Source organism: Brassica rapa, chromosome A01 (genome assembly GCF_000309985.2).
Source record: "Brassica rapa cultivar Chiifu-401-42 chromosome A01, CAAS_Brap_v3.01, whole genome shotgun sequence".
NCBI classification, from domain to species: Eukaryota; Viridiplantae; Streptophyta; class Magnoliopsida; order Brassicales; family Brassicaceae; genus Brassica; species Brassica rapa.
The window spans coordinates 8,699,137-8,719,156 of record NC_024795.2 but is presented as its reverse complement, the minus strand read 5'-3'; the positions used below and the strand labels follow the sequence as shown (position 1 = coordinate 8,719,156).

General features: G+C 33.1%; 4 protein-coding genes and 1 long non-coding RNA gene across 8 annotated transcripts; 3 read left to right on the top strand and 2 right to left on the bottom strand.

Moving 5' to 3' along the window:
* Positions 1-178: 178 nt before the first annotated feature.
* On the top strand, positions 179-1,593 carry LOC103863473 (40S ribosomal protein S10-1). Its single transcript, XM_009141224.3, has 5 exons — positions 179-295; positions 408-456; positions 757-1,039; positions 1,130-1,256; positions 1,361-1,593. Exons 1-5 carry the CDS (start codon positions 293-295, stop codon positions 1,439-1,441), a joined length of 543 nt encoding a protein of 180 aa, XP_009139472.1. The 5' UTR covers positions 179-292; the 3' UTR covers positions 1,442-1,593.
* Positions 1,495-7,036, bottom strand: LOC103863460. 3 transcript variants are annotated; one of them, XR_004456197.1, is made up of 6 exons: positions 6,287-7,036; positions 5,908-6,087; positions 5,752-5,819; positions 5,136-5,375; positions 4,755-4,869; positions 1,495-4,655 (listed from the first exon to the last, which is right to left on the bottom strand). It is a non-coding gene; the product is annotated as an uncharacterized LOC103863460 (long non-coding RNA). The 3 variants fall into 3 exon arrangements; XR_001955393.2 differs by having other exon boundaries at positions 1,495-4,869; XR_004456196.1 differs by having other exon boundaries at positions 1,495-4,869; positions 5,136-5,300.
* A 264-nt stretch (positions 7,037-7,300) lies between these two features.
* On the top strand, positions 7,301-9,835 carry LOC103863450 (glutaminyl-peptide cyclotransferase). Its single transcript, XM_009141196.3, has 10 exons — positions 7,301-7,873; positions 8,013-8,048; positions 8,211-8,275; positions 8,377-8,440; positions 8,689-8,806; positions 8,899-8,996; positions 9,162-9,232; positions 9,328-9,355; positions 9,454-9,508; positions 9,603-9,835. The coding sequence occupies exons 1-10, from the start codon at positions 7,535-7,537 to the stop codon at positions 9,695-9,697; spliced, it is 969 nt and encodes a 322-aa protein (XP_009139444.1). The 5' UTR covers positions 7,301-7,534; the 3' UTR covers positions 9,698-9,835.
* Positions 9,836-13,376: 3,541 nt separating this feature from the next.
* On the top strand, positions 13,377-15,559 carry LOC103863442 (beta-carotene 3-hydroxylase 1, chloroplastic). The gene is made up of 7 exons (XM_009141189.3): positions 13,377-13,897; positions 14,001-14,060; positions 14,143-14,214; positions 14,330-14,464; positions 14,797-14,922; positions 15,197-15,253; positions 15,341-15,559. The coding sequence occupies exons 1-7, from the start codon at positions 13,514-13,516 to the stop codon at positions 15,425-15,427; spliced, it is 921 nt and encodes a 306-aa protein (XP_009139437.1). The 5' UTR covers positions 13,377-13,513; the 3' UTR covers positions 15,428-15,559.
* On the bottom strand, positions 15,457-19,949 carry LOC117127280 (B3 domain-containing protein REM9-like). Of its 2 annotated transcripts, XM_033277244.1 has the most exons (6): positions 18,867-19,949; positions 18,419-18,481; positions 18,023-18,332; positions 17,855-17,940; positions 17,497-17,776; positions 15,457-17,401 (listed from the first exon to the last, which is right to left on the bottom strand). In XM_033277244.1, exons 2-6 carry the CDS (start codon positions 18,479-18,481, stop codon positions 17,370-17,372), a joined length of 771 nt encoding a protein of 256 aa, XP_033133135.1. In that variant the 5' UTR covers positions 18,867-19,949; the 3' UTR covers positions 15,457-17,369. The 2 variants fall into 2 exon arrangements, with proteins under 2 accessions (XP_033133135.1, XP_033133132.1); XM_033277241.1 differs by having other exon boundaries at positions 15,457-17,776.
* Positions 19,950-20,020: the final 71 nt, after the last annotated feature.

Genomic DNA, 20,020 nt, shown 5'->3' with positions numbered 1-20,020 from the left:
TAACAGAACAAGTGTAAAAGTTTAGTGTGCACACTTCGTTGCATGCAGTTCATGTTGCTAGGCATTACTACAGGTCTCGGGTCACGTTCGGTGTAGACTTCATACCACACCTCCAAAGCCCAGCACTGGAGGCAAACAATTATTACAATTCTTGGCCCAATTAAAGCCCAAATACGTAATATATAAAATTGGTCACTTATCCACTGAAAACCCTAGTTTTCGTGTGCCGTAGCTTTGTGACAAAAGAAGTAGCTGTCTGCCTCTTTGCAGTGAAAGCACTACCAACAAGAAGATGGTATAGTCTATGCTTTTGCTCTGTTTCTCTATTTTCTATATTTGTATGTTTTTGTAATGGAAGGACATATCCGAGAATGTACTGATTGTGTTCTTGTTCCTTCTGTTTCCAGATTATCACAGAGACCAACCGCAGAGAGATCTGCAAATACCTTTTCAAAGGTTTCTACTTTTTCACAGCTAATGGCATTCTTTCATTTCTGCTAGTGGAAACATGTTTAGTTACCATTTCTTAGGGTTCTTGATTAGTAGTTTGAAACTGTTAGATTGAATAAGTAAATGCTTGCCTTCAGCATGTACTTTGTCAACTAAGTTATGTATATTGCTAAGATCTAATGAACCTTCGAGGTGTGTTCAATAAAGTTTAAATCTTTAACTGTTGGGTTGGTTTATTAACTGTATTGAGCTATGGTAATTTTGTGAATGCTGAATGATCTATATTATATCACGTGGGTTTCACAGAAGGAGTATTGTTCGCCAAGAAGGACTTCAACCTCCCAAAGCATCCGTTGATTGAGTCAGTGCCCAACCTGCAAGTGATCAAGCTCATGCAGAGTTTCAAGTCCAAGGAGTACGTTAGGGAGACCTTCGCTTGGATGCACTACTATTGGTTTCTCACCAACGAAGGGATTGAGTTCTTGAGAAATTATCTTAACCTTCCCTCGGATGTTGTTCCCGCGACCTTGAAGAAGTCTGCTAAGCCCATTGGTCGTCCCTTTGGTGGCCCACCTGGTGATCGCCCAAGGTAACTTTTAGACTCCTTTGTTTCATCTTACTTTAGTACCTGATTGGCTAATTCTCATTAAAATGACATTGGTTTTGGCGTTTGTTTCAGAGGACCTCGTTTTGAGGGAGACCGTCCTAGATTTAGTGACCGTGATGGGTACCGTGGTGGGGCACGTGGTGGTGATGCAGCAGGTGAAAAGGGTGGAGCTCCAGCTGATTACCAGCCGTCTTTCCAAGTAAATCTCTCTCACTCATCATCCCTTCCGAGTTTACTTAAAAAGCCTATGAGGTCATTTTTACAAGATTTTGTCTAACATTACTTTGTGTGTTATGTTGACAGGGAGGTGGTGGTAGGCCTGGATTTGGCCGTGGTGCAGGCGGTTACAACGCAGCAGCACCATCTGGTTCTGGTTTACCCTGAAAGAACACTTGTTATCGTTTAGACTATTGAAAGACGAGTTTTGTTTTTGTTTCTGGCTTTAGTTTTGTTTGTGTGACTGCAAATCTGGAATCTATGATCTATCTATTTTTCTGACTTTTGGTCTAAAGAAAAAAAAAAGTCTTTTATTAGTTTTCAGTCTCCAGGATTAGTGTTAAAACGCCCGTTTCTTTTTCTTGTCTGTCATGGAAGCTTGTGCTTTGTCCAAATGAGATATGAGAGCGGATTGCTGTTTAAGAATAAGTGAAGAGGAACATGTTTTTTTTATTAAGCAAATGTTTAATGGACACTGCCACCTATGTAGTTGGTTATTCATCGTGTAGTTGGACAGTGTTAATACTAGAGCCAAAAATTAGGAGTTATCTGGGTTTTAAATAGCTTGGCCATCGTGTAGCCAGACTTGGCTTGGCCATGGCGATCATGTGTTTCACACAACCAAATTGCAAGCTTCCGTCTCTCATTTTTACTTATGTTACACTTCCGATAAAAGCAAAGCAAAGATAAACCGAAACACTAATTCCATTGATAAAATTATAATTGAGAAAAAAAATTAAAGTTTGTAAATTCAGTGTCGTACTCATTTTGGTCTGACCTTAAAAATAATCCAAAATTCATGAATTAATAAACAATTTAATCTAGATATATCTTTTCATTTTACAAAAGAGTGTCGTTTTGATAATTTTTACACATATTAAAAAACAAATGCAATACATATGTTTTTATTAATTATACTTACTAAAGTTTCTGGCCGCGCTACGCGCAGAAAATGCTTTTAGATATTATTTACAGTCAATTAATAGACCAAAAATAGTTTTTTATAATATTTATTGATTTTGTGTATTTTTAAAACAATTTAATGAATTTAGAATTAATAAATCAGAAAACCATAAAACAAATGTATATAGATTGAGTTTTTTAAGGTATATATTGTGGCTTTTTGAATGTGACATTAGTCTTCTATATAATATATGTTTTTATTAGCTTCATCTTAGGTAAAATAAGAATAATATTTTATTCCAAATGCTGAGGTGAATAATAATTTATGTATTGTTTTAAAAAATCAATTAGAAAAAATCAAACATGATAATGAAATTTATTTTCCATTCACCTTTACATATGTTTGGATTAGTGATTGTTATCAAGATAATTTATTTTTAATCTTATATGCTTTGAAATTGTCAAAAATGTATTGATTGGCCATTTCATATGAAGAAATGTACAAAAGTTACATTTGAGATATTTCAAGATTAAAACATTTTTGTAATTTTTCTTTCGGATTATATTTTTTGTTTGTACCTCTAGAAAAACAAACCTATAACGAATTATGTTTTTGTATATAGTTTTTTTTTGGTAAGTTTTTTTCTGTGATGTGTATTTTCTCAATAATATTAGGATGGACCTTTAAAATAAATAAATAAATAAAATCTATTTTGAAATTTAAATAAGTAAACACAAATTGTATTTATAAATTTATCTAATATGAATGTGTTTGTAAGTGGCTAGACATAATGTACATTTGATTGTAAGTTTAGCCATAAGTTGTATGAGTGCATTTTGGGTATATTATTTAATAGAATTATTGTGGTTTCTTGTTATTTGAATGATATGTGAATACGATGTTAGAATTTATTCTTTATCATTTGTAAAAAATATTATAATATGCATGATATATCAAAGATCCTTAATATATGATTTTAATTATATATATGTATACATATATATATATATTTATTTATATATTGACGTTTAATTTTATTTTAGATATTTAAAAAATAAATTAATAATTTGTTTTGAAAATTTGATAGATTTATTGTTTACTACTTGGTTCAAATTTGTTTTGGTAGCAAAATAAACAGACTCAACTTGATTCAAACTTATTACATATATATTTGAAGTAATAAATTTGTGTGTTTATTTACTCTTTATTTTACCATTTTATAATCCTTAATGTTTTATTTTCTTCTTACTTCTTTGCAAACTCATATTAGATATCAAATTTTATTCATTTTACTTATTAATTTATTACTTAGTAATTTTCTGAATATTTTATGTTTTATTTAGTTGCATCATCAAAGATTAATACAACTCCTTATACTGCTTTATCACTAATTTGTCTTTTTGATAATTTAACTACAAAAGTATATTATATTTAATAGGTTAGAAATGTGTAAATTTAGAATTGGACACAAATTTGAAACAATGATATTATCTTGGCCAAATAAATAAATTTTTATTTACCAACTTTCATCTAACCTTTTGTTTGAACTGATCACATGTCAAAATAGAATATGAGATCACAAATATATAAAGTAAGAATCTAAATCATGTAGGGAATAAAACATTTTGTGGAAGTATTAAAACAAAGAGAATAATAAAGAAAAACACTATCTTTCAATCATTCCCATAACAATTTTATGAAAACATAAAGAAGACAGATAGATCAGCCATTTGTACTTATGCTATAAACTTCAACCTTAGTCACCATTCTCATCATGAATTTGATTATACACAATCTAACGTAATTTAAAATGATCAACTACAAACCTATTTACTACGATCCTCACCCTCAATTTCATCATCAACCTCCGACACTGACTTGTTAGATTCCATCTTCCTTTACACATCCCTACTAAAAATCACAACAACTCAAATAACAACCAATCATTAGAACCTGAAAAAGGAAGAATAAATTATAATTTTGTGATTGTTGGCACTGGTGAAGCAAATTAAGAAATACATTTCTTATCTTATCAAGTAATCTAATAGCAGTACATAAGGAATACTCCCACGATTAAAAAAAACACGTGTTATGTCCAATACTTCAAAATGTTGCTTTTGCCGTTCATTTCTTGCAGTGCTTTATCCTTTTAAAGCCCCCTAACATCCTTAATCCTTGTAAGCTTTTCTTCTTTCTCTTATTTTTCTACATATATATCAATGTAGAAGCTGATATTTATGAAACTAATCATTTTGCAGCATAACCTGAGTTTTGGTTTTGCAACTAAGAAGCATGCAAAAGAACTTACTAACAGAGCTTAAAACAACATAGTTCTTATCCACAATCGCTTGTTTCAAGTACCACCTAATTTGTGTAAAAAGGGTTTCGTCTATTATTCGGTATTAGAGAGTTATACCATTTGCAAGATACATATCAATCTTGCTATTCATATCGTTGATCAGGGAGCTTGTAACAATACTAACCATAGAAAAACAAACAACTTATCAGAATTCAGAAACTATACCTTCAGTATTAGTGTTAGGATTCAGCTACTTAGGCAAATTACAAACTACGAACCTTATCAGCTAATAGAGAAAGTTCCTTCATGATCAAGTAAATCATTCTCTCCCAAACCAGTGTCTTTAGATTGGGAAAGCTTTGTAACAGAAAAAAAAACTTCTTTTGCTTCAACCTGCACAGTGCACATGAAGCAATATGAAATACAAATGTCGCTAAACATTGTTTTGTTCGATAAGCATGTATTAGAGTTTCATATGAATAAAACTGGAATCCATGTAACCATAAAACATCATTGGTGAATGACTCCCCTTTCTTAATCAAATAGAGAAGTTTTATGATGAACTACCAAATTTCATTTGGAAATATCTAGTAAGATGCCATATAAAGAAAGGGAGAATAAAAAAACAACAAAGAAGACGTAATACATGTAGTGTTTACCTGCGAGCACCTTCTAGTGTCTACTATGGTTTGCTGCAGTTTCCACCCTCAGCGATAGAGGCTGGCTTCAAGTCGCCATGTTCATCTTCCCTCTTTTTGCCTTTGAAGATATGATGTTGGTGGAATCTGTAGTATATCGACAGTAGCATAAGGCTCCTGATCCCACTGGAGACAATTATGTAAGACCATTGGAAAATACGGAGTTAGGTACTTTTTTCATTCAATGAGCTGTGATTTAACCTATACAATAGAAAGAAAAACAAATGTGGGGCACATAATCATCAAAACACCAGTTTTAAGAACATTTACAGAGCCTAGAAGACAACAAAACGTTAAAACAATCATGGGCTTCTTCTTTTCTTTGGTGTAGAAAATAAATTTTCAAAGCCACAATTAGCTGCAGAGAAAATAAATAAGACAAAGTAACATATATACACCATTGAAAACAGTAACAATCAAATTTTATAAATCATATATATTCTTATTTGAACTATATCACGTAAGCATATTATACCCAGTTATAAAAAAGGTAATAATAATATTAGTGCTACAGGTGTATGTGCAACAAAAAAATAAGAAGCTTTAATAGTGAGAGTGAAATGATTAAAGCACATACACTCAGGACAATGTAAGCCCCTTTGCTTCCTTATCCTCTCTGCAAGCTTCTTCCCCATCTCCATAACCCTGAGAAAAAATCAGTGCTTTAAATGCTACGTGAAACACATTTTGTTAGTTAAGGAGAATAAAACAGACGTGGGTTTAGGGAAGCTACCATTGTTAACACTGGCAACACAAATATTGGAGAGAAGGATATGTAAAAGGAATGTGTACAGAGTATATTCGAAAAGCTTCTCATTGATCCACCTTCTTGCTAGCATTCGAAGGTCAAAACCTCTTTTAACTCCTCTTGATCTTCAAATGTTTAGAGAATTTCAGTGTATGCCATGAATTTCTTGTACAGAACATGAAGACAAACCATGTATCAGTTAAGGCCAATACTTTATTCCGAACAATGGATTAGTTTTCATACTTCTTAATTCTAAGAAATCAAAACGGAAAGCACTTTGCACACACACAACACAAACAATAGATTGGTCGGAACCAAGATTCAAAAGATAGACAATCACTAACCTAAATCTAATTCGTCTTACCTAGTATCGATATCAGATCCACTCCCAGAATCCTAATTCGTATCCCGTCTCCTGAGTGGCCATGGATATGATACACTAAAACTCCTCGGCGTCGGCGAACTCTCAACCGTTCGTTGTCCGACTTCCCCACTGGTCTGACCTCCATGAGTCATGAACTCGTAATCAGCATCGTATGTGGGGAACTCATATGACAAACAGGGCACGAGTTATGAAGCTGCAACAATTGAAGCAAGCAAACTTGATGGCAAACACGATGGATTTCGCCGTTTTATAGCTATAGAGTAGAGGAAGAGCGAGAGACTCTGAATTATTTATTTTCCATGGCCATAGGCTTTACCTTTATTAGTGGAGGTTTTTTTATTTTGGTTTGAGTTAAAATTTTGAAGAAAGATCTTTATAGGAGAAGATACATAGGGAGGAGGTGAAAGGAAACCGTAAAAAAGAAATAAATGATATAATTGATTGATAAAGAAAGGGTTGTTGGTAACGGAGATTTGCACGAATACGAAACAGAGAAGACAAAGGTGTGAGTCGTTTTGAGAAGTGGGCTTGACTCTGGGCCATTAGGACACGGAAGTTTCGGTATGCCGTCCTATGAGATCCATGTTCGATGGTACACCCTGCACCAAGCTGAAGATCTCTTGTAACCTATTTCTCCATAATCTGCATAATTTAGTATTTTCTGGGGTTTGAACCCCAGACCTCCGAGTGTAGAAGCATTAATGAACCCTTAGTCAAACCACTGGACCAAGGGGGAATGAAGCTCTTATTCAACTTTTAGTATTGTATTGATTTGGTCAAATAATATTTGAAATAGACACAATTATTTAAAAAATCAATGCAGTTTACAAATAATACTAAAATGAATTTAAACATAAATTATACTGAAATTATAAAATGACACTTTTTGTATATAAAAAAAAATGTAAAGTAACATTTTTATGAAACAGAGAATATAAAACTAGAATGGAACGAAATCTGATAAAAATCAGTACCAAATCAGAACTGATTATGAGAGAAACCAATTACAAAATGTCTTTACTATTTCTTGCCTTGAATTATCCATGAAGACTAAATCTGGATGTAAATATCAAAACAACTCTTTCACATTACACTGACATTCAATGAATTACTTTAAAAAATAAAAAAAGAGGAAACAAATACAAAGTCTAATTTACAAAAAAAAAAGCTTACAAATCTGGGTGGCGGGTCATTTCCAAGTACAGCCGTCGTAGTTGACGGACTTTGATGGCCACTCGATCTTCCTCCTCCTATAAGAAGAGACACACCAAGCAGCGATCAATGCCTCCTCATCTCCCGACTCCTGCTTCTCGCCAATTCTTCTCTTCTCGGAGGAGGATCTTGATGATGACGATCCCTCTTGCTCTCTTCTCCGCCGCCATTTTTCTCTTCTTTATGCCCTTCAACGGCTCCGGAAGATCGTCTGATTCCTCGTTGGATCTTTTATCTACGATCAATGAAATTGAAGTGGTTGCTGAGTTTCCTCATGATCCAAACGCCTTTACTCAGGGTCTTCTTTATGCAGGAGACGATACATTGTTTGAATCTACTGGTCTATACGGACAGGTGATTTGCTTTTCCCTGCAGCAAAGTCTTACTCTTTTTACGAGATCTTGTCTCTTAATCATTGTTTGATTCTTCAATTATCTTTGCAATGTGATGCTCGAGTTTGATCTCTTCTGCTCTTTTTCTTTTCCCCTTACAGTCTTCAGTGAGGAAAGTGTCTCTCCAGACAGGAAAGGTATGGTTTTTATCTTGTAAAGGTGTACGCTTTTGGACTAACATTGAGGTTGTGTGTGATTGTGATTGGGGAATGATTGTTTTATATTTTACAAGAGAATGGAGTTTTATGGAATGTTAATTGAAGTACACAACTTAGTTTTGTTTCTCCCTTCTTGCTTAGGTTGAAGTGATCGAAAAAATGGGGGATAAGTACTTTGGAGAGGGTTTGACGCTCCTTGGAGAAAGGTAAAGCCTTTGAAGCTACGTTGTGTAGTTCAGAAAGAGCCTCGCCTCTGCTGTTTCTAGGTCCTTGTTCTCTGATCGACTCATTACGTTATCTGTTGTAGCCTCTTTCAAGTTGCATGGCTGACGACCACGGGTTTCACTTATGATCTAAGCAACTTAACCAAAGTTTGTCCTTCTCCTACTCATTTTTGTTTGCATCGCTTGCTTGCTTTCTCAGCTATTAATCGTCAAAGGCAGCCTGCTTGCTATAGTTTCTATATTTAAAATTCAGCTTTTTCTTTTCATGAATTTAGAGGAAAAGCTTTGTTCCTTTAGTTCTTGTAGTGTTGTTGTTAAGTTACCGTGTCTGCATTGCATTACCACTTTAGGATGGACCGTACTCATTTCATGTTGACCATTTGATCTCACTCTAGGTAAAACCATTTAAACATCATATGAAAGATGGATGGGGATTGGCTACCGATGGACAAGTGTTGTTTGGAAGTGATGGCACTTCTACACTTTACCGGATGGACCCTCGAACAATGAAAGGTTTCGAGTTTTATTCTTTGCTTTTGTCTTCTTCAACCACTTACTTATTTTCTGGACTGGGGAGTATATTTATGATTTTATTGACTCTGCAGTTACTGATAAGCATGTAATCAAATATAATGGCCTTGAAGTACGATACCTTAACGAACTCGAGTACATAAACAATGAAGTTTGGGCGAACGTGTGGCAGGTAATTCAACTGTTCTTTTTGGTATTTGCATTTATTCATTGTGACGATTGATATGATGTATGCAAAATGTCACAAAGTGAAATCAAACTTTGGTGCATTAGGCTTCATTCATTGTCTCACTTTGAGATAGGAGGAATAAGGTTGATATGTATCTCTCTGTTGCAGTCTGATTGTATTGCTAGAATTTCACCCAAGGATGGATCGCTACTTGGATGGATACTTCTTCCCGAATTAAGGTTAGTATTGTCTCTTCTAACATGTAGTATTTGTGTAGGATATAAACCACTGTGTTATAGAATTGATCATTCTTCTTCTTCTTTTTTTTCCGCAGACAAGGATTGCTGCATTCTGGATATGGGGTAAGTTGAATATCTGAATTTCACAAATTTTTGTGACTTATAATCAGTCATCTTCAAAACTTGTTGTCCCTTTCCTGAATCTTGTCTTTGCACTATAGGGTATTGATGTCTTGAATGGTATAGCATGGGACAGCGACAAGAAGCGTCTCTTTGGTAAGAAAAATCTCGTCCGGTCCCTTGAGTTTGGTAATAAAACTCTTATCTAGTCATGTGACATTTTGAGTCTCGGTGATTGTGCATATTGCAGTAACGGGGAAACTGTGGCCGAAGCTGTACGAAATCAAGCTAAAACCAGCAGCAGCAAAGAGCGAGAGACAAATCGCGCGACAATGCTTGGTATGAAAAAAAAAAAGATATGTGGGGTAATTGTTAGAATGTACACTGTTATACACCATACATTCTCAGCAGTAGCAGAAAAGTGTAGCCTGAAGGGGTCCATGACCCAAGTTGCATTTACTAGTTTTGTATCCTTCTCTATTCCATCTTGGGGTCCGAAATAAAAATAGAAAAATAACAATACTATACGAGAGTAATAATAACCAAAGAACAAAGATGCTACGAGGAACTCTGTGAACCAATAAATTTATGACATGTAGAGAAGACCCATAGACGCTTGAGGACATAACAACTCTCACAGCATCAGCCTCATAAATGGTTGTAACTTGTTTGTTGTTGCGGTCCTTGGTTGGTTGAGGTGTAACTTTTTTGTGTCTGGTCGTTCCTTACCACTTCGACCCACAATTTTAGCCTTGTAGGTCTTTCTCTAACATCTTAAAATGATGTCTTCTCCAGCTCTTATAATGATATCATAATACATTATGAGAGCTTCAATTCTACAAACCATATGATTTGAAGTAAACGGATTTCAACAATCTAACATGGAATAGACGAGATTTTAGAAACTAGACGGAATGCCCGAAATGCAGACATGATTATATAGCCTCATAAAAGAAAATGTAGATCCACAATGTTTAAGAAACAATGATTTTTGTGGAAATGAATCCGATACAACAGAAACATAATCCATTTGATTAAGGAAAGAACATTCTTTCACAATTTAGGTACACAATAAAAAAAGGTTACAAGAGTTTAATATACTAGGTGATTTTTCCGTGCTCAAGCACGGGTATATATATTTTTCAAATAAATATATTGTAATAATTGATTGCTACGTACTTTTAATTTCAAATTAATTTTTAATTTATATGCATCATTTATATCAATAATATTGTATTACTTTAGTTTCAAATATGATTTTATATATGTTATATCTAATCGTTTTTGTTATTTTTCAGTCGATTTAGTTATCATTTGGGTGAATTAGATTACATCTATGAATTCAATTGTATTATTTTTATTTTATATATTAAAATTTTGATTAATTTCTTATTTGCATTTAGGTGGTTGTTGTCTTAGATATGTAAATATATTTTATGAAGATTATGTATAACTTAAGATATATTGTGCTTAGAATGAAATAAAAAAATAAATTAAATCGTCTGATTCTAAATTACATAAACTAATATAACAAAATGATAATATTTTGAAGTATATGCATATATATAAATTTTACAAAAGAACTAAATTGTAACAGTTGGTTAATATTTTATTTTCATTTTAATATGTTTTGAGTTGTCCTATGATTTATATTTATAAAATAAATTACTATTCGTTATAAAATTATATATTCTTATCGTAGTTAAATCTATGATTTTAGATATAAGTTGGATTAGTCGAATCACTCATGTTGTGACTATATTGAGTTACATATATTCTTTAAAATTCAAAATGAAGTATAATTATCTACTCTATTAAAATAAAGTCATATTTTTTATCTACCATACACAAGTCTCTGTTAGACCATTCATTAGAAATTTAACTAAACATCATAAAATTACTCATATATGATATTCTCCTAACAAAAACAATATACATCTAAACAATAACATTTCTAAAAAAAATTAATATATTGTCATTAGGTAATTATCATTTGACTGTTTATCATATTTAATATAGACCATATTTTATATATTCCAGTAACTAATTTTGAAATTAAATAGTATAGCCCAATTCTTTTTAAATTATCAAATTAAAATTTTATATAAAAAATAAATAATATTTTCTTGGTTGTAACATTTTATGTTGATATTTTTAGTAAAAGGAAACATATTAAACTGAAATATAATATATTAAATAAAATAATATTTTAAAATACAACAAAAATCATTTAATTTATTCACATAAAAACATTTCGAGAATAAAATTTCGAAACAAAGAAGCTAATATTTTTTTATTATTTCATTTAAAACTAATGTTTAAAATTAAACTATTAATATTGATGTTGCATTTTAAACAAATAAACAAAAATACTTCATTAATATATGATTTGTACAATATCATCAAACAAATTTTAACATATATAAATTTTCAAAATAAAAATTATAAAAATAAAATTGATATTAGATATATATCTTTATAACATATTTTATATTTTAAATATTAATTTAAAAATATAAATATATCCGCACGGATGTGCGGATTAATATCTAGTTTTTTTTTATAATTAAGTCAAATGTGCATGTATTTCGTAATATTTACCAAATTATATGTTGATGGTTTTGAAAAAAATATTAGAAAATAAAGCGATGATCAATAGGAAGTTATATTTGCAAGTAGCTGATACATTTTTGAAAGCTCATGAACACATATCAATATTTACAATAATTAAAATATTCAATAATTCTAAATAACTTTATGCATTTGATTTATTGAATAAAAACTAAAATTTATTTTAAATAATCTTAAAAATTAGAATTCACATTTGCTTTGGTATTTTGATTATGGTCCTATTAAGTTCCACAAACATAAAAACATAAAATTTAAAAGCAAATTTAATATTAAGAAAAAAATAACTTTAATAATGATAAAATATAATATATGTACCTCATTAAATTATTTTGTAACTATTTGATCAAACGATGTTTATTTTAAAAAAATATTTTTAGTTTTTTTAATATCTCCTAAAAATAAGCAGTAAAAAATTGTGATTTTATTTAATAATAATATTATATAAGTAAAAGATAATTTATCAATATTTTTTTCCTGTACTTGAAAGATATTATAGTCAACTAAATATAAGAAAAATAAATAAAACATTTCAATATTACTAATTTTAAACTATTTGTAGACAATTAAACATATATCAGTTTATGTTACTTAATTATTTTATGTATTCATCTAAGAAAATATATAGATATATAAAATTATTTTTTTTACTTTGAACTTTTTGTATTTTTTAACATTATGTTTTAAAATAAATAATATTTTTTTTCTAATATCAAGATTATCTATGTAAACTGTTTTTAATGAAATCACATTATATAGAAATTTATAATTTTCATCTAAGAAAATATAGATATAAGGAAAGTATTTTATTACTTCAAAATTATATTTTATGTTATTTAGAAATATTTTTTAAATCTAGTATTACTATTTTGTGAACTTTCCTTTTTTTTATGAAATCATATTATATATACATATATTTTCGGTTTTCAATTCTTTTTTTTTTAACTTTATAAAAAATTCCTTTTTTATTATATGTGTATATTTTTCGGATTTTTTTAAAAAGGAAACTAAATAAAAATGTAAATTAATTCATTAAGGGTAACATTGTAATCAACCATCGTGAGAGTTAACGTGAGAGTGACACATAGGAAACTGACTTCTCAAATAATATTATAGAGATGATTAATCCTTATATTTTGCCTAATTAAATAATTTCTTTTCAGTAATTGTATCTCTGAACAATTAACCAAATGGTCAAAGACCACACCAAATGCAAAGAGGACAAAAAAAGAATTGATTGGCAGAAAATGTAATTTTCATAAAATATAAGAGTGGGCCTGTGGGGGGTAGATTAGTCCATTAGAAAAAGAATTAGGGGTCAAATTTCGTCACACGAAACAGAACCGTCCGTCACTTGTATATTCTGCATATTTAATTCCAAAACGTATTTTCATTTTTAGTGACCCAAACAAAATCATCTTTGGCCACAGAGCATTCTACACCACATCTCTCTTTCTTTCCCTCTCGCATAAAAAGGTTAGAGACCTCACCAAAGTGGAGATAACTCTCGCCGGAGCTTCTTCTTCTTCTTCCATGGCGGCAGGTCTATCAACCGCCCTAACATTCAAGCCGCTCCACCGCGCTTTCTCTTCCTCCTCCAGTCTCCGCCTGCACCATCCAACTTCCTTAACCGGATTGCCGTCGTCTCTCCTCCGCTTCAGAGGATTATCCGTCTGCTACGTCGTCTCGGATCGGAGGCAGAGTTCTCCAATCAACAATGATGAGAGTCCAGAGAAAACAAGCTCTCTGGACACGAACGCCATAGACGCGGAGTACCTCGCGCTGCGTCTGGCTGAGAAGCTGGAGAGGAAGAAATCGGAGAGGTTCACTTATCTGATAGCCGCAGTGATGTCGAGCTTCGGTATCACTTCTATGGCTATTATGGCCGTTTACTACCGATTCTCTTGGCAGATGGAGGTAAATTTGATTTTTTGAAATTCTTTTTTTATTTTATTTTTGTAATTCGTTCTGGTTCCGACAGTTTTATGTAAGTGTTTTGAATTGTAATAAAAACAAACAGGGAGGTGAGATCCCAATGTCGGAGATGTTCGGTACATTCGCTCTATCTGTTGGTGCTGCTGTAAGTCCAAAGTCTTTTTATTTCATTTTCTTAAGACGAGCTTGTCTGAATCTCACTGAGTGTTGGAATATTTTGAAACCAGGTTGGTATGGAGTTTTGGGCAAGATGGGCTCATAAAGCTCTCTGGCACGCTTCTTTATGGAACATGCATGAGGTTTACTACCTTTTCATTTCTGATGACAATTCAATAAAATTCTTAATTCTGAGTATTCAAAGTCAAGCTGCTTGTTAATCTACTGTTATTTGATTATTCTCCTCTCTATTTGCAGTCACATCACAAACCTAGAGAAGGTCCGTTTGAGTTGAACGATGTGTTCGCCATAGTCAACGCTGTTCCTGCGATTGCTCTCCTCTCTTATGGTTTCTTCAATAAAGGACTCGTTCCTGGCCTCTGCTTTGGCGCAGTAAGTAGCAAAAGATTGAACGTCATTGGTCTTAATTATGGTTACAACTTACAACGTCTTTGACTGTATATGGTTAGACTAATTATTTTAATATTTAAGATTAAATAACTTCAGACATAGTACTCAGTATTTTAAAACAAAACGTATCTCTCTTCCAGTGTCTTCTGTCCCTCTCTATTTATATTTTAATAGAGAAAGTTGGATTTTCGGTTCATGTGATGACAAATGACTCGTTGGCTTCATTAATACCATAAGATGGATTGGTGGTGTTTTAACTTTTGTTTTTGTTTGGGCGCTCACATGTTGTTGTTGTTGTCACTCCTCGTAAACAGGGGCTAGGAATAACAGTGTTTGGAATCGCCTACATGTTTGTCCACGATGGTTTGGTGCACAAGAGGTTCCCTGTGGGTCCTATCGCCGACGTTCCTTATCTCCGAAAGGTCGCTGCCGCTCACCAGGTATTAATCTCATTGACTTGATCAGTCAACCACATTAGTTATAACGGTGATTTACTAAAACTAGAAATAATATTTTGTTACATTTCTTAATGACTAGTACTAGTTAGTAAGTAGCTTATTCTATTGATTTATGTCTCTATTTGTTTTAGATTTTGTTTAGATTTAGTCGGTGCTAAAAATATAAAATAATGGTAGCTTCTTATGATGTAGCTTTGTTCTCATTGCTAATTAGAAAATTGATTTTAATTGTGTCGTTGTGTGATTGTGTGTTCAGCTGCATCACACAGACAAATTCGATGGTGTGCCATATGGGCTGTTTCTTGGACCAAAGGCAAGTTTCTGGATTTGCTTTAGATTCTTTAGTCATCATCTTTATGTGTAGCTTTTAATAATTTGACATTGGAATTGTGATAAGCAGGAACTGGAAGAAGTTGGAGGAGATGAAGAGTTAGAGAAAGAGATAAGTCGGAGAATCAAACTGTACAAAAAGGGGTCGAGTTCTTGACTAAACATGTTTTAAGTCTCAACTTTTTGTTTTTTTGTCCTTTGTCATGGATGGTCTGAAATACGGTCTATGTTGATAAATCCTATAAGCCGATTTTGATTTTCAAATACATGCTAATTATAATTATCCCTATGATTTGCATACCCTCCGCTATTTCGGAAGTCGTCATCTGGTCACTAATTTATTTTGCATATTTCTTAGATAAACAGTCATGATCTCTTACAGTGATTCACTGAATGTGAACAAGGTCATCATGTGATGCATAACATAACTGATATTATATAATATCAAAATTAAAAATGAAACGTATTTTGACTTGTACCAGAATATCGTTTGCTTATGCATGCAAGTTTGCAACCAACATATAATATTCATGAAGTGATACAATCATACATATGTGACATATCAAATGACATCTCCCTAGGCTAAATTATGGATTTTTCTTCTTTACCTTAGTCTAATATAAGCTTTTACGTTCACAGTATGACCACTTCTTCGCGCGATCTCGTGGAATGCCATCGTTGCGTACTTGCGTGTAACGTTATACTTCTGAATTATAAAAGTTCCAAAATAAAGGAAAAGTTGAATTCGATTGCATATGCAATCACTCAAATCATTTAACTAAAGTAATAGAAGACATTTATGAGTGACTAGAACATGCAAAGGTAGAAGATGAATTATACTATTTAAAAAGGTAGAAGATGAATAAGGAGACTTAAGTCTTAAAAATTGAATATACTGTATGTTTTGTTAATTAAGAATTCAATAGAACTGGAACGAATGTGTTTTAAACTCCAAAAACTGAAGCTTTTACTAGTAAATAGAACATAACATGCGAATATAGGAGATCAATATGAGACTAAACTGTCAGTCTACAAGTTTAAGATCAGTATTCAAGTAGTGTAAACCCTACTGCTTCCACCGGTTCATTCAATAACACAAAATCACTGTATAGTCAAAGCTTTCATTAGTACTCAATAATTTACCACAGCATATATTAATAGGCCATCACAATATGGTACGATCGAGTTCTATATACAAAAATAAGTTTGGCTGGTGAGAACATAAAAAGGGAGATGGCTTTTAAAGGTAAAGTTATGGATACGTGTTACGTGCTGAGCTAGCCTGTCGGCTGTCCCATTATAATTTTGTAACTAACTCACTGATGAGTGGATACATCACAACATTTCCTCATTATACTCGCACCGATTCCAAGTGTATTTACACTCCTACGAGACTATCCAATCAAATCACAGGAGATAAGGGGCAAATAATTTGATTGTTTATGGTGAAAAGTTGGAGAGGATGGGGTTGCGTGGAAGCATATAATTAGGCAACGGCACAAAAGTGCGAAAGAAAAGTCGACGATACAGTGTAACCAATAACGCACTAAGAGCATATGCAACGGTGAACCTCACCAATGAATCCTTAGAAATATTTTAGTAATTTTTTTTTTTGAATAGTTAAGGATTCGAATCAAAACTGGTAGTCCAATGGTGTTTCCGAAACTGGGTCCTTATAAAAAAAAATATTATTAATTTTTTTTTAAAACTGAAATTGAGGTTTTATTATTTGTATAATTAAACATAAAGATATAAAGATAAACTAATTATTGTAGTTAGCTACCGAACCAAAAAGGTTCAGGTGAATCAAGGTCAACTGAAGATTGAGATTGACTAAACATGAGATAAAAGAGAAGAGAATGAAGAGAAGCAAGATTGTAGTTAGCTAAACATATTTAAACTTACAAGAGTAGAAGAAAAAGATTTAAACTTATAAGTAAGTTGATACTCGAGAAACACAAGAACTTGAGTCTAAACTGAACTGATCATACAAGTAAATTGTAGCAAGGAAAACAAGAGGATATAAGCTCTAAACAAGTCCGAGATACATAGCTAAAGAGACGCAAGCTAAAGAGACGGAATACTACTTGACTATTCTCCTAATTCACCCGTGAGCCAGAAGCAATGTCACCTGCAGAACAAAACCAAACAAGCAAGTTAAACCAGAAGCAAAGAAAGAACACGCATGTTAAAGACGTCTCAAGCAAGGCAATGGAGAAGACTCACCACGCTTTCTGCTCAAGTGTTTGCTCAGTAGTTCAGAACACTCTTTACTTTCCGGACATACACACAACAATGGAGTAGATTTCCCATCTCCAACCAGATTGAACACAAATAAGTCTCCTATGTCGCATATGTTATCACGACAAAACTTTTCCCAGCCTCTTGTGATGTAATACATGCCGCCTGGTTCGCTAAATCGCAAACTCGCTGTCCATGAATTTTCCTCTTTGTTCACTAGTATCATCTCTTGGCATTGTTTGTTCAAAGCACTAGTAGGAAGATACTGCAAACACAGAATATGATTTATACATATGAAAATTGACTAACTAAATATGGTTTATACGTATGAAAATTGACTCACAAGTTTGTCTGCTTTTAGATTTGAAGCAGTGACCTCAGCCAAAAAACAGTAGTCGAATGAGAAAGAAGACATTGCCCATGTTCCTCCTGAAATAAAAGAAACAAGTTTCCACGTCAAAACATCTCACAACAGGTAGGACCAAAACGATGAACTTTGATTGAGACTTACTAATCTCATTGTCATCAGCATCACCCGCGTCGGCTTCTTCCTTGATGATGTGAGGATGTGTATACTGAATCTCACAACAGGTAGGACCAAAAGGAGTGACATGAAACACCATGTCTCCTTCGTGTTTGAAGATGACAAGGTTACCGATTTGAAGGTCATGTACTGTGGTGAAATCTTTCCAACCTCCGGTGAGTGTCCTGCCTTCTTGTATCACTTCCCAAGTTTGATCTGAAGCGTCTGATCTTAGTTTCCATGTTTTCTGGTTCGTCTTCCCTTCTATGTGCTTTGAGAAGAAGGCAAGTGGTATTGTCTGCAAGAAAAGGCAAAGTTAATCAAACAAGAAATACATCTAATCAAGAAACTCATGTAAACAAATAGAGAGAGTGAGGTTCTTACGACGCCACTGTGGAAACCAGGAAACAGAGGCTTAAAGAAATGAGGTTCATGTGGATTCGCCATCTGCAAACAAGAAACGAATGTAAACAATATCAACAATGAGTTTCCAAGCAGACGAAAACCCCACAATCGAATCCGTAAACACTGATGAAAGTGAAATGCATCAACTCCAAATGCAAAAATAAAGAACTAAACAGTCTGGGAGAACCCGAAATCGATGAAGCAAATGATCTTTTTCGAACCAATTATTAATACAAACTCAAAATGCTAGCAGTATCGTTTTCAAACCGATTTTTACAAACGCAAAAAGCCCAAAATTCGAATTGAAACCCTAATTACAAACGCAACAAACCCCCAAATTCTGTTTGAACCCTAATTTGAAACGAGATCGATTGAACATGCAAACTAATATATATCGATGAATCTATATCAGAAGGGTGCGATCTACCTTGTTCAGTCGACGGAGACAAATCGCCGTCGTTTGCCGCGGGAATAGCCGTCTGTCGTCGCGGGATTCGCCTTCGCTTCGTCGAGAGAGCAATCGCCTTTCTTCGTCGGGATTCTCTTTTTTTTTCTGCTTCGGTCGAGAATGACCAGTGTTTTACGCGTAACCAAACCGAAAACTCTTCCATCCATTCAAAACACGCCACGTACGCTAAGGATCAAGTCCTAAAAATCCTTAATAACGTATCAATCCTTATTCTTATTAACCAAACAACTATTATTATAATCCTCCTAATCTATGATTAAACGCTAAGGATCCTGCATGTACCTCTGTTGCGGACGCTCTGACGAATAATCAAAATCCAAATACTAAGAGTTACTAACACACTGTATTAGAAACTTTTCTGTTGTGAATCCTTAAGATTCATTCGTGGACGATTGCTATGTGCCTTGTATTCCACCGACCAGAATGCAATTATTTTATAAAACGTAACCAAAATGACGATTAAGTGACAATCCAATACGAAAATAATAGTATATAAAAAAACTCACGCATTTTGCAGTGTCCATTATCCAATCGACAACAAGTGAAATAAGGTGTCCCAGTTTTTGCTACGTGTCTTAGCGACACTTGAGTTTGAATCCACTAAACTTTTTTTTTTTAAGTTTAAAATCGGGAATCAGTATGTACATATGGTGTTGTGGATGAAACCAATGAAGATCACATCTTGCACTATAAGCACGACAAAGACCATATAAAATCTGTGATTTGTCACATTTCTTGCTGTCGATTTTTCAACCTTGTTTGCAGAGGAAAGGCATGTGAAATCTTGTTTTCTTGGAAAAGCTTATGCAATTCAGGGATTCTTTCAAGATGAATTTTGATAAATTAGGCTAATGATCTTTTGATCCCGGAAAGCTTATCCCTTTCGAATTCAACATCAATGAACCTCAATAATTCACAAGCTTTAAATTGCCTATTGACAAGAGATAGCTCTTGGGCTGGATCCATGACTCAAGGCTCAAAAGGCTCACGTTATAATATTTGTGCTTCTTTCCCTTTTCCTTGCATTAACCAAGGCCAATTGATCGGAACTCGGAAGGGTAACAATTATTCAGTTAACAAACTGCATAAAATAGTTAGTTTAAAAGCTGGAA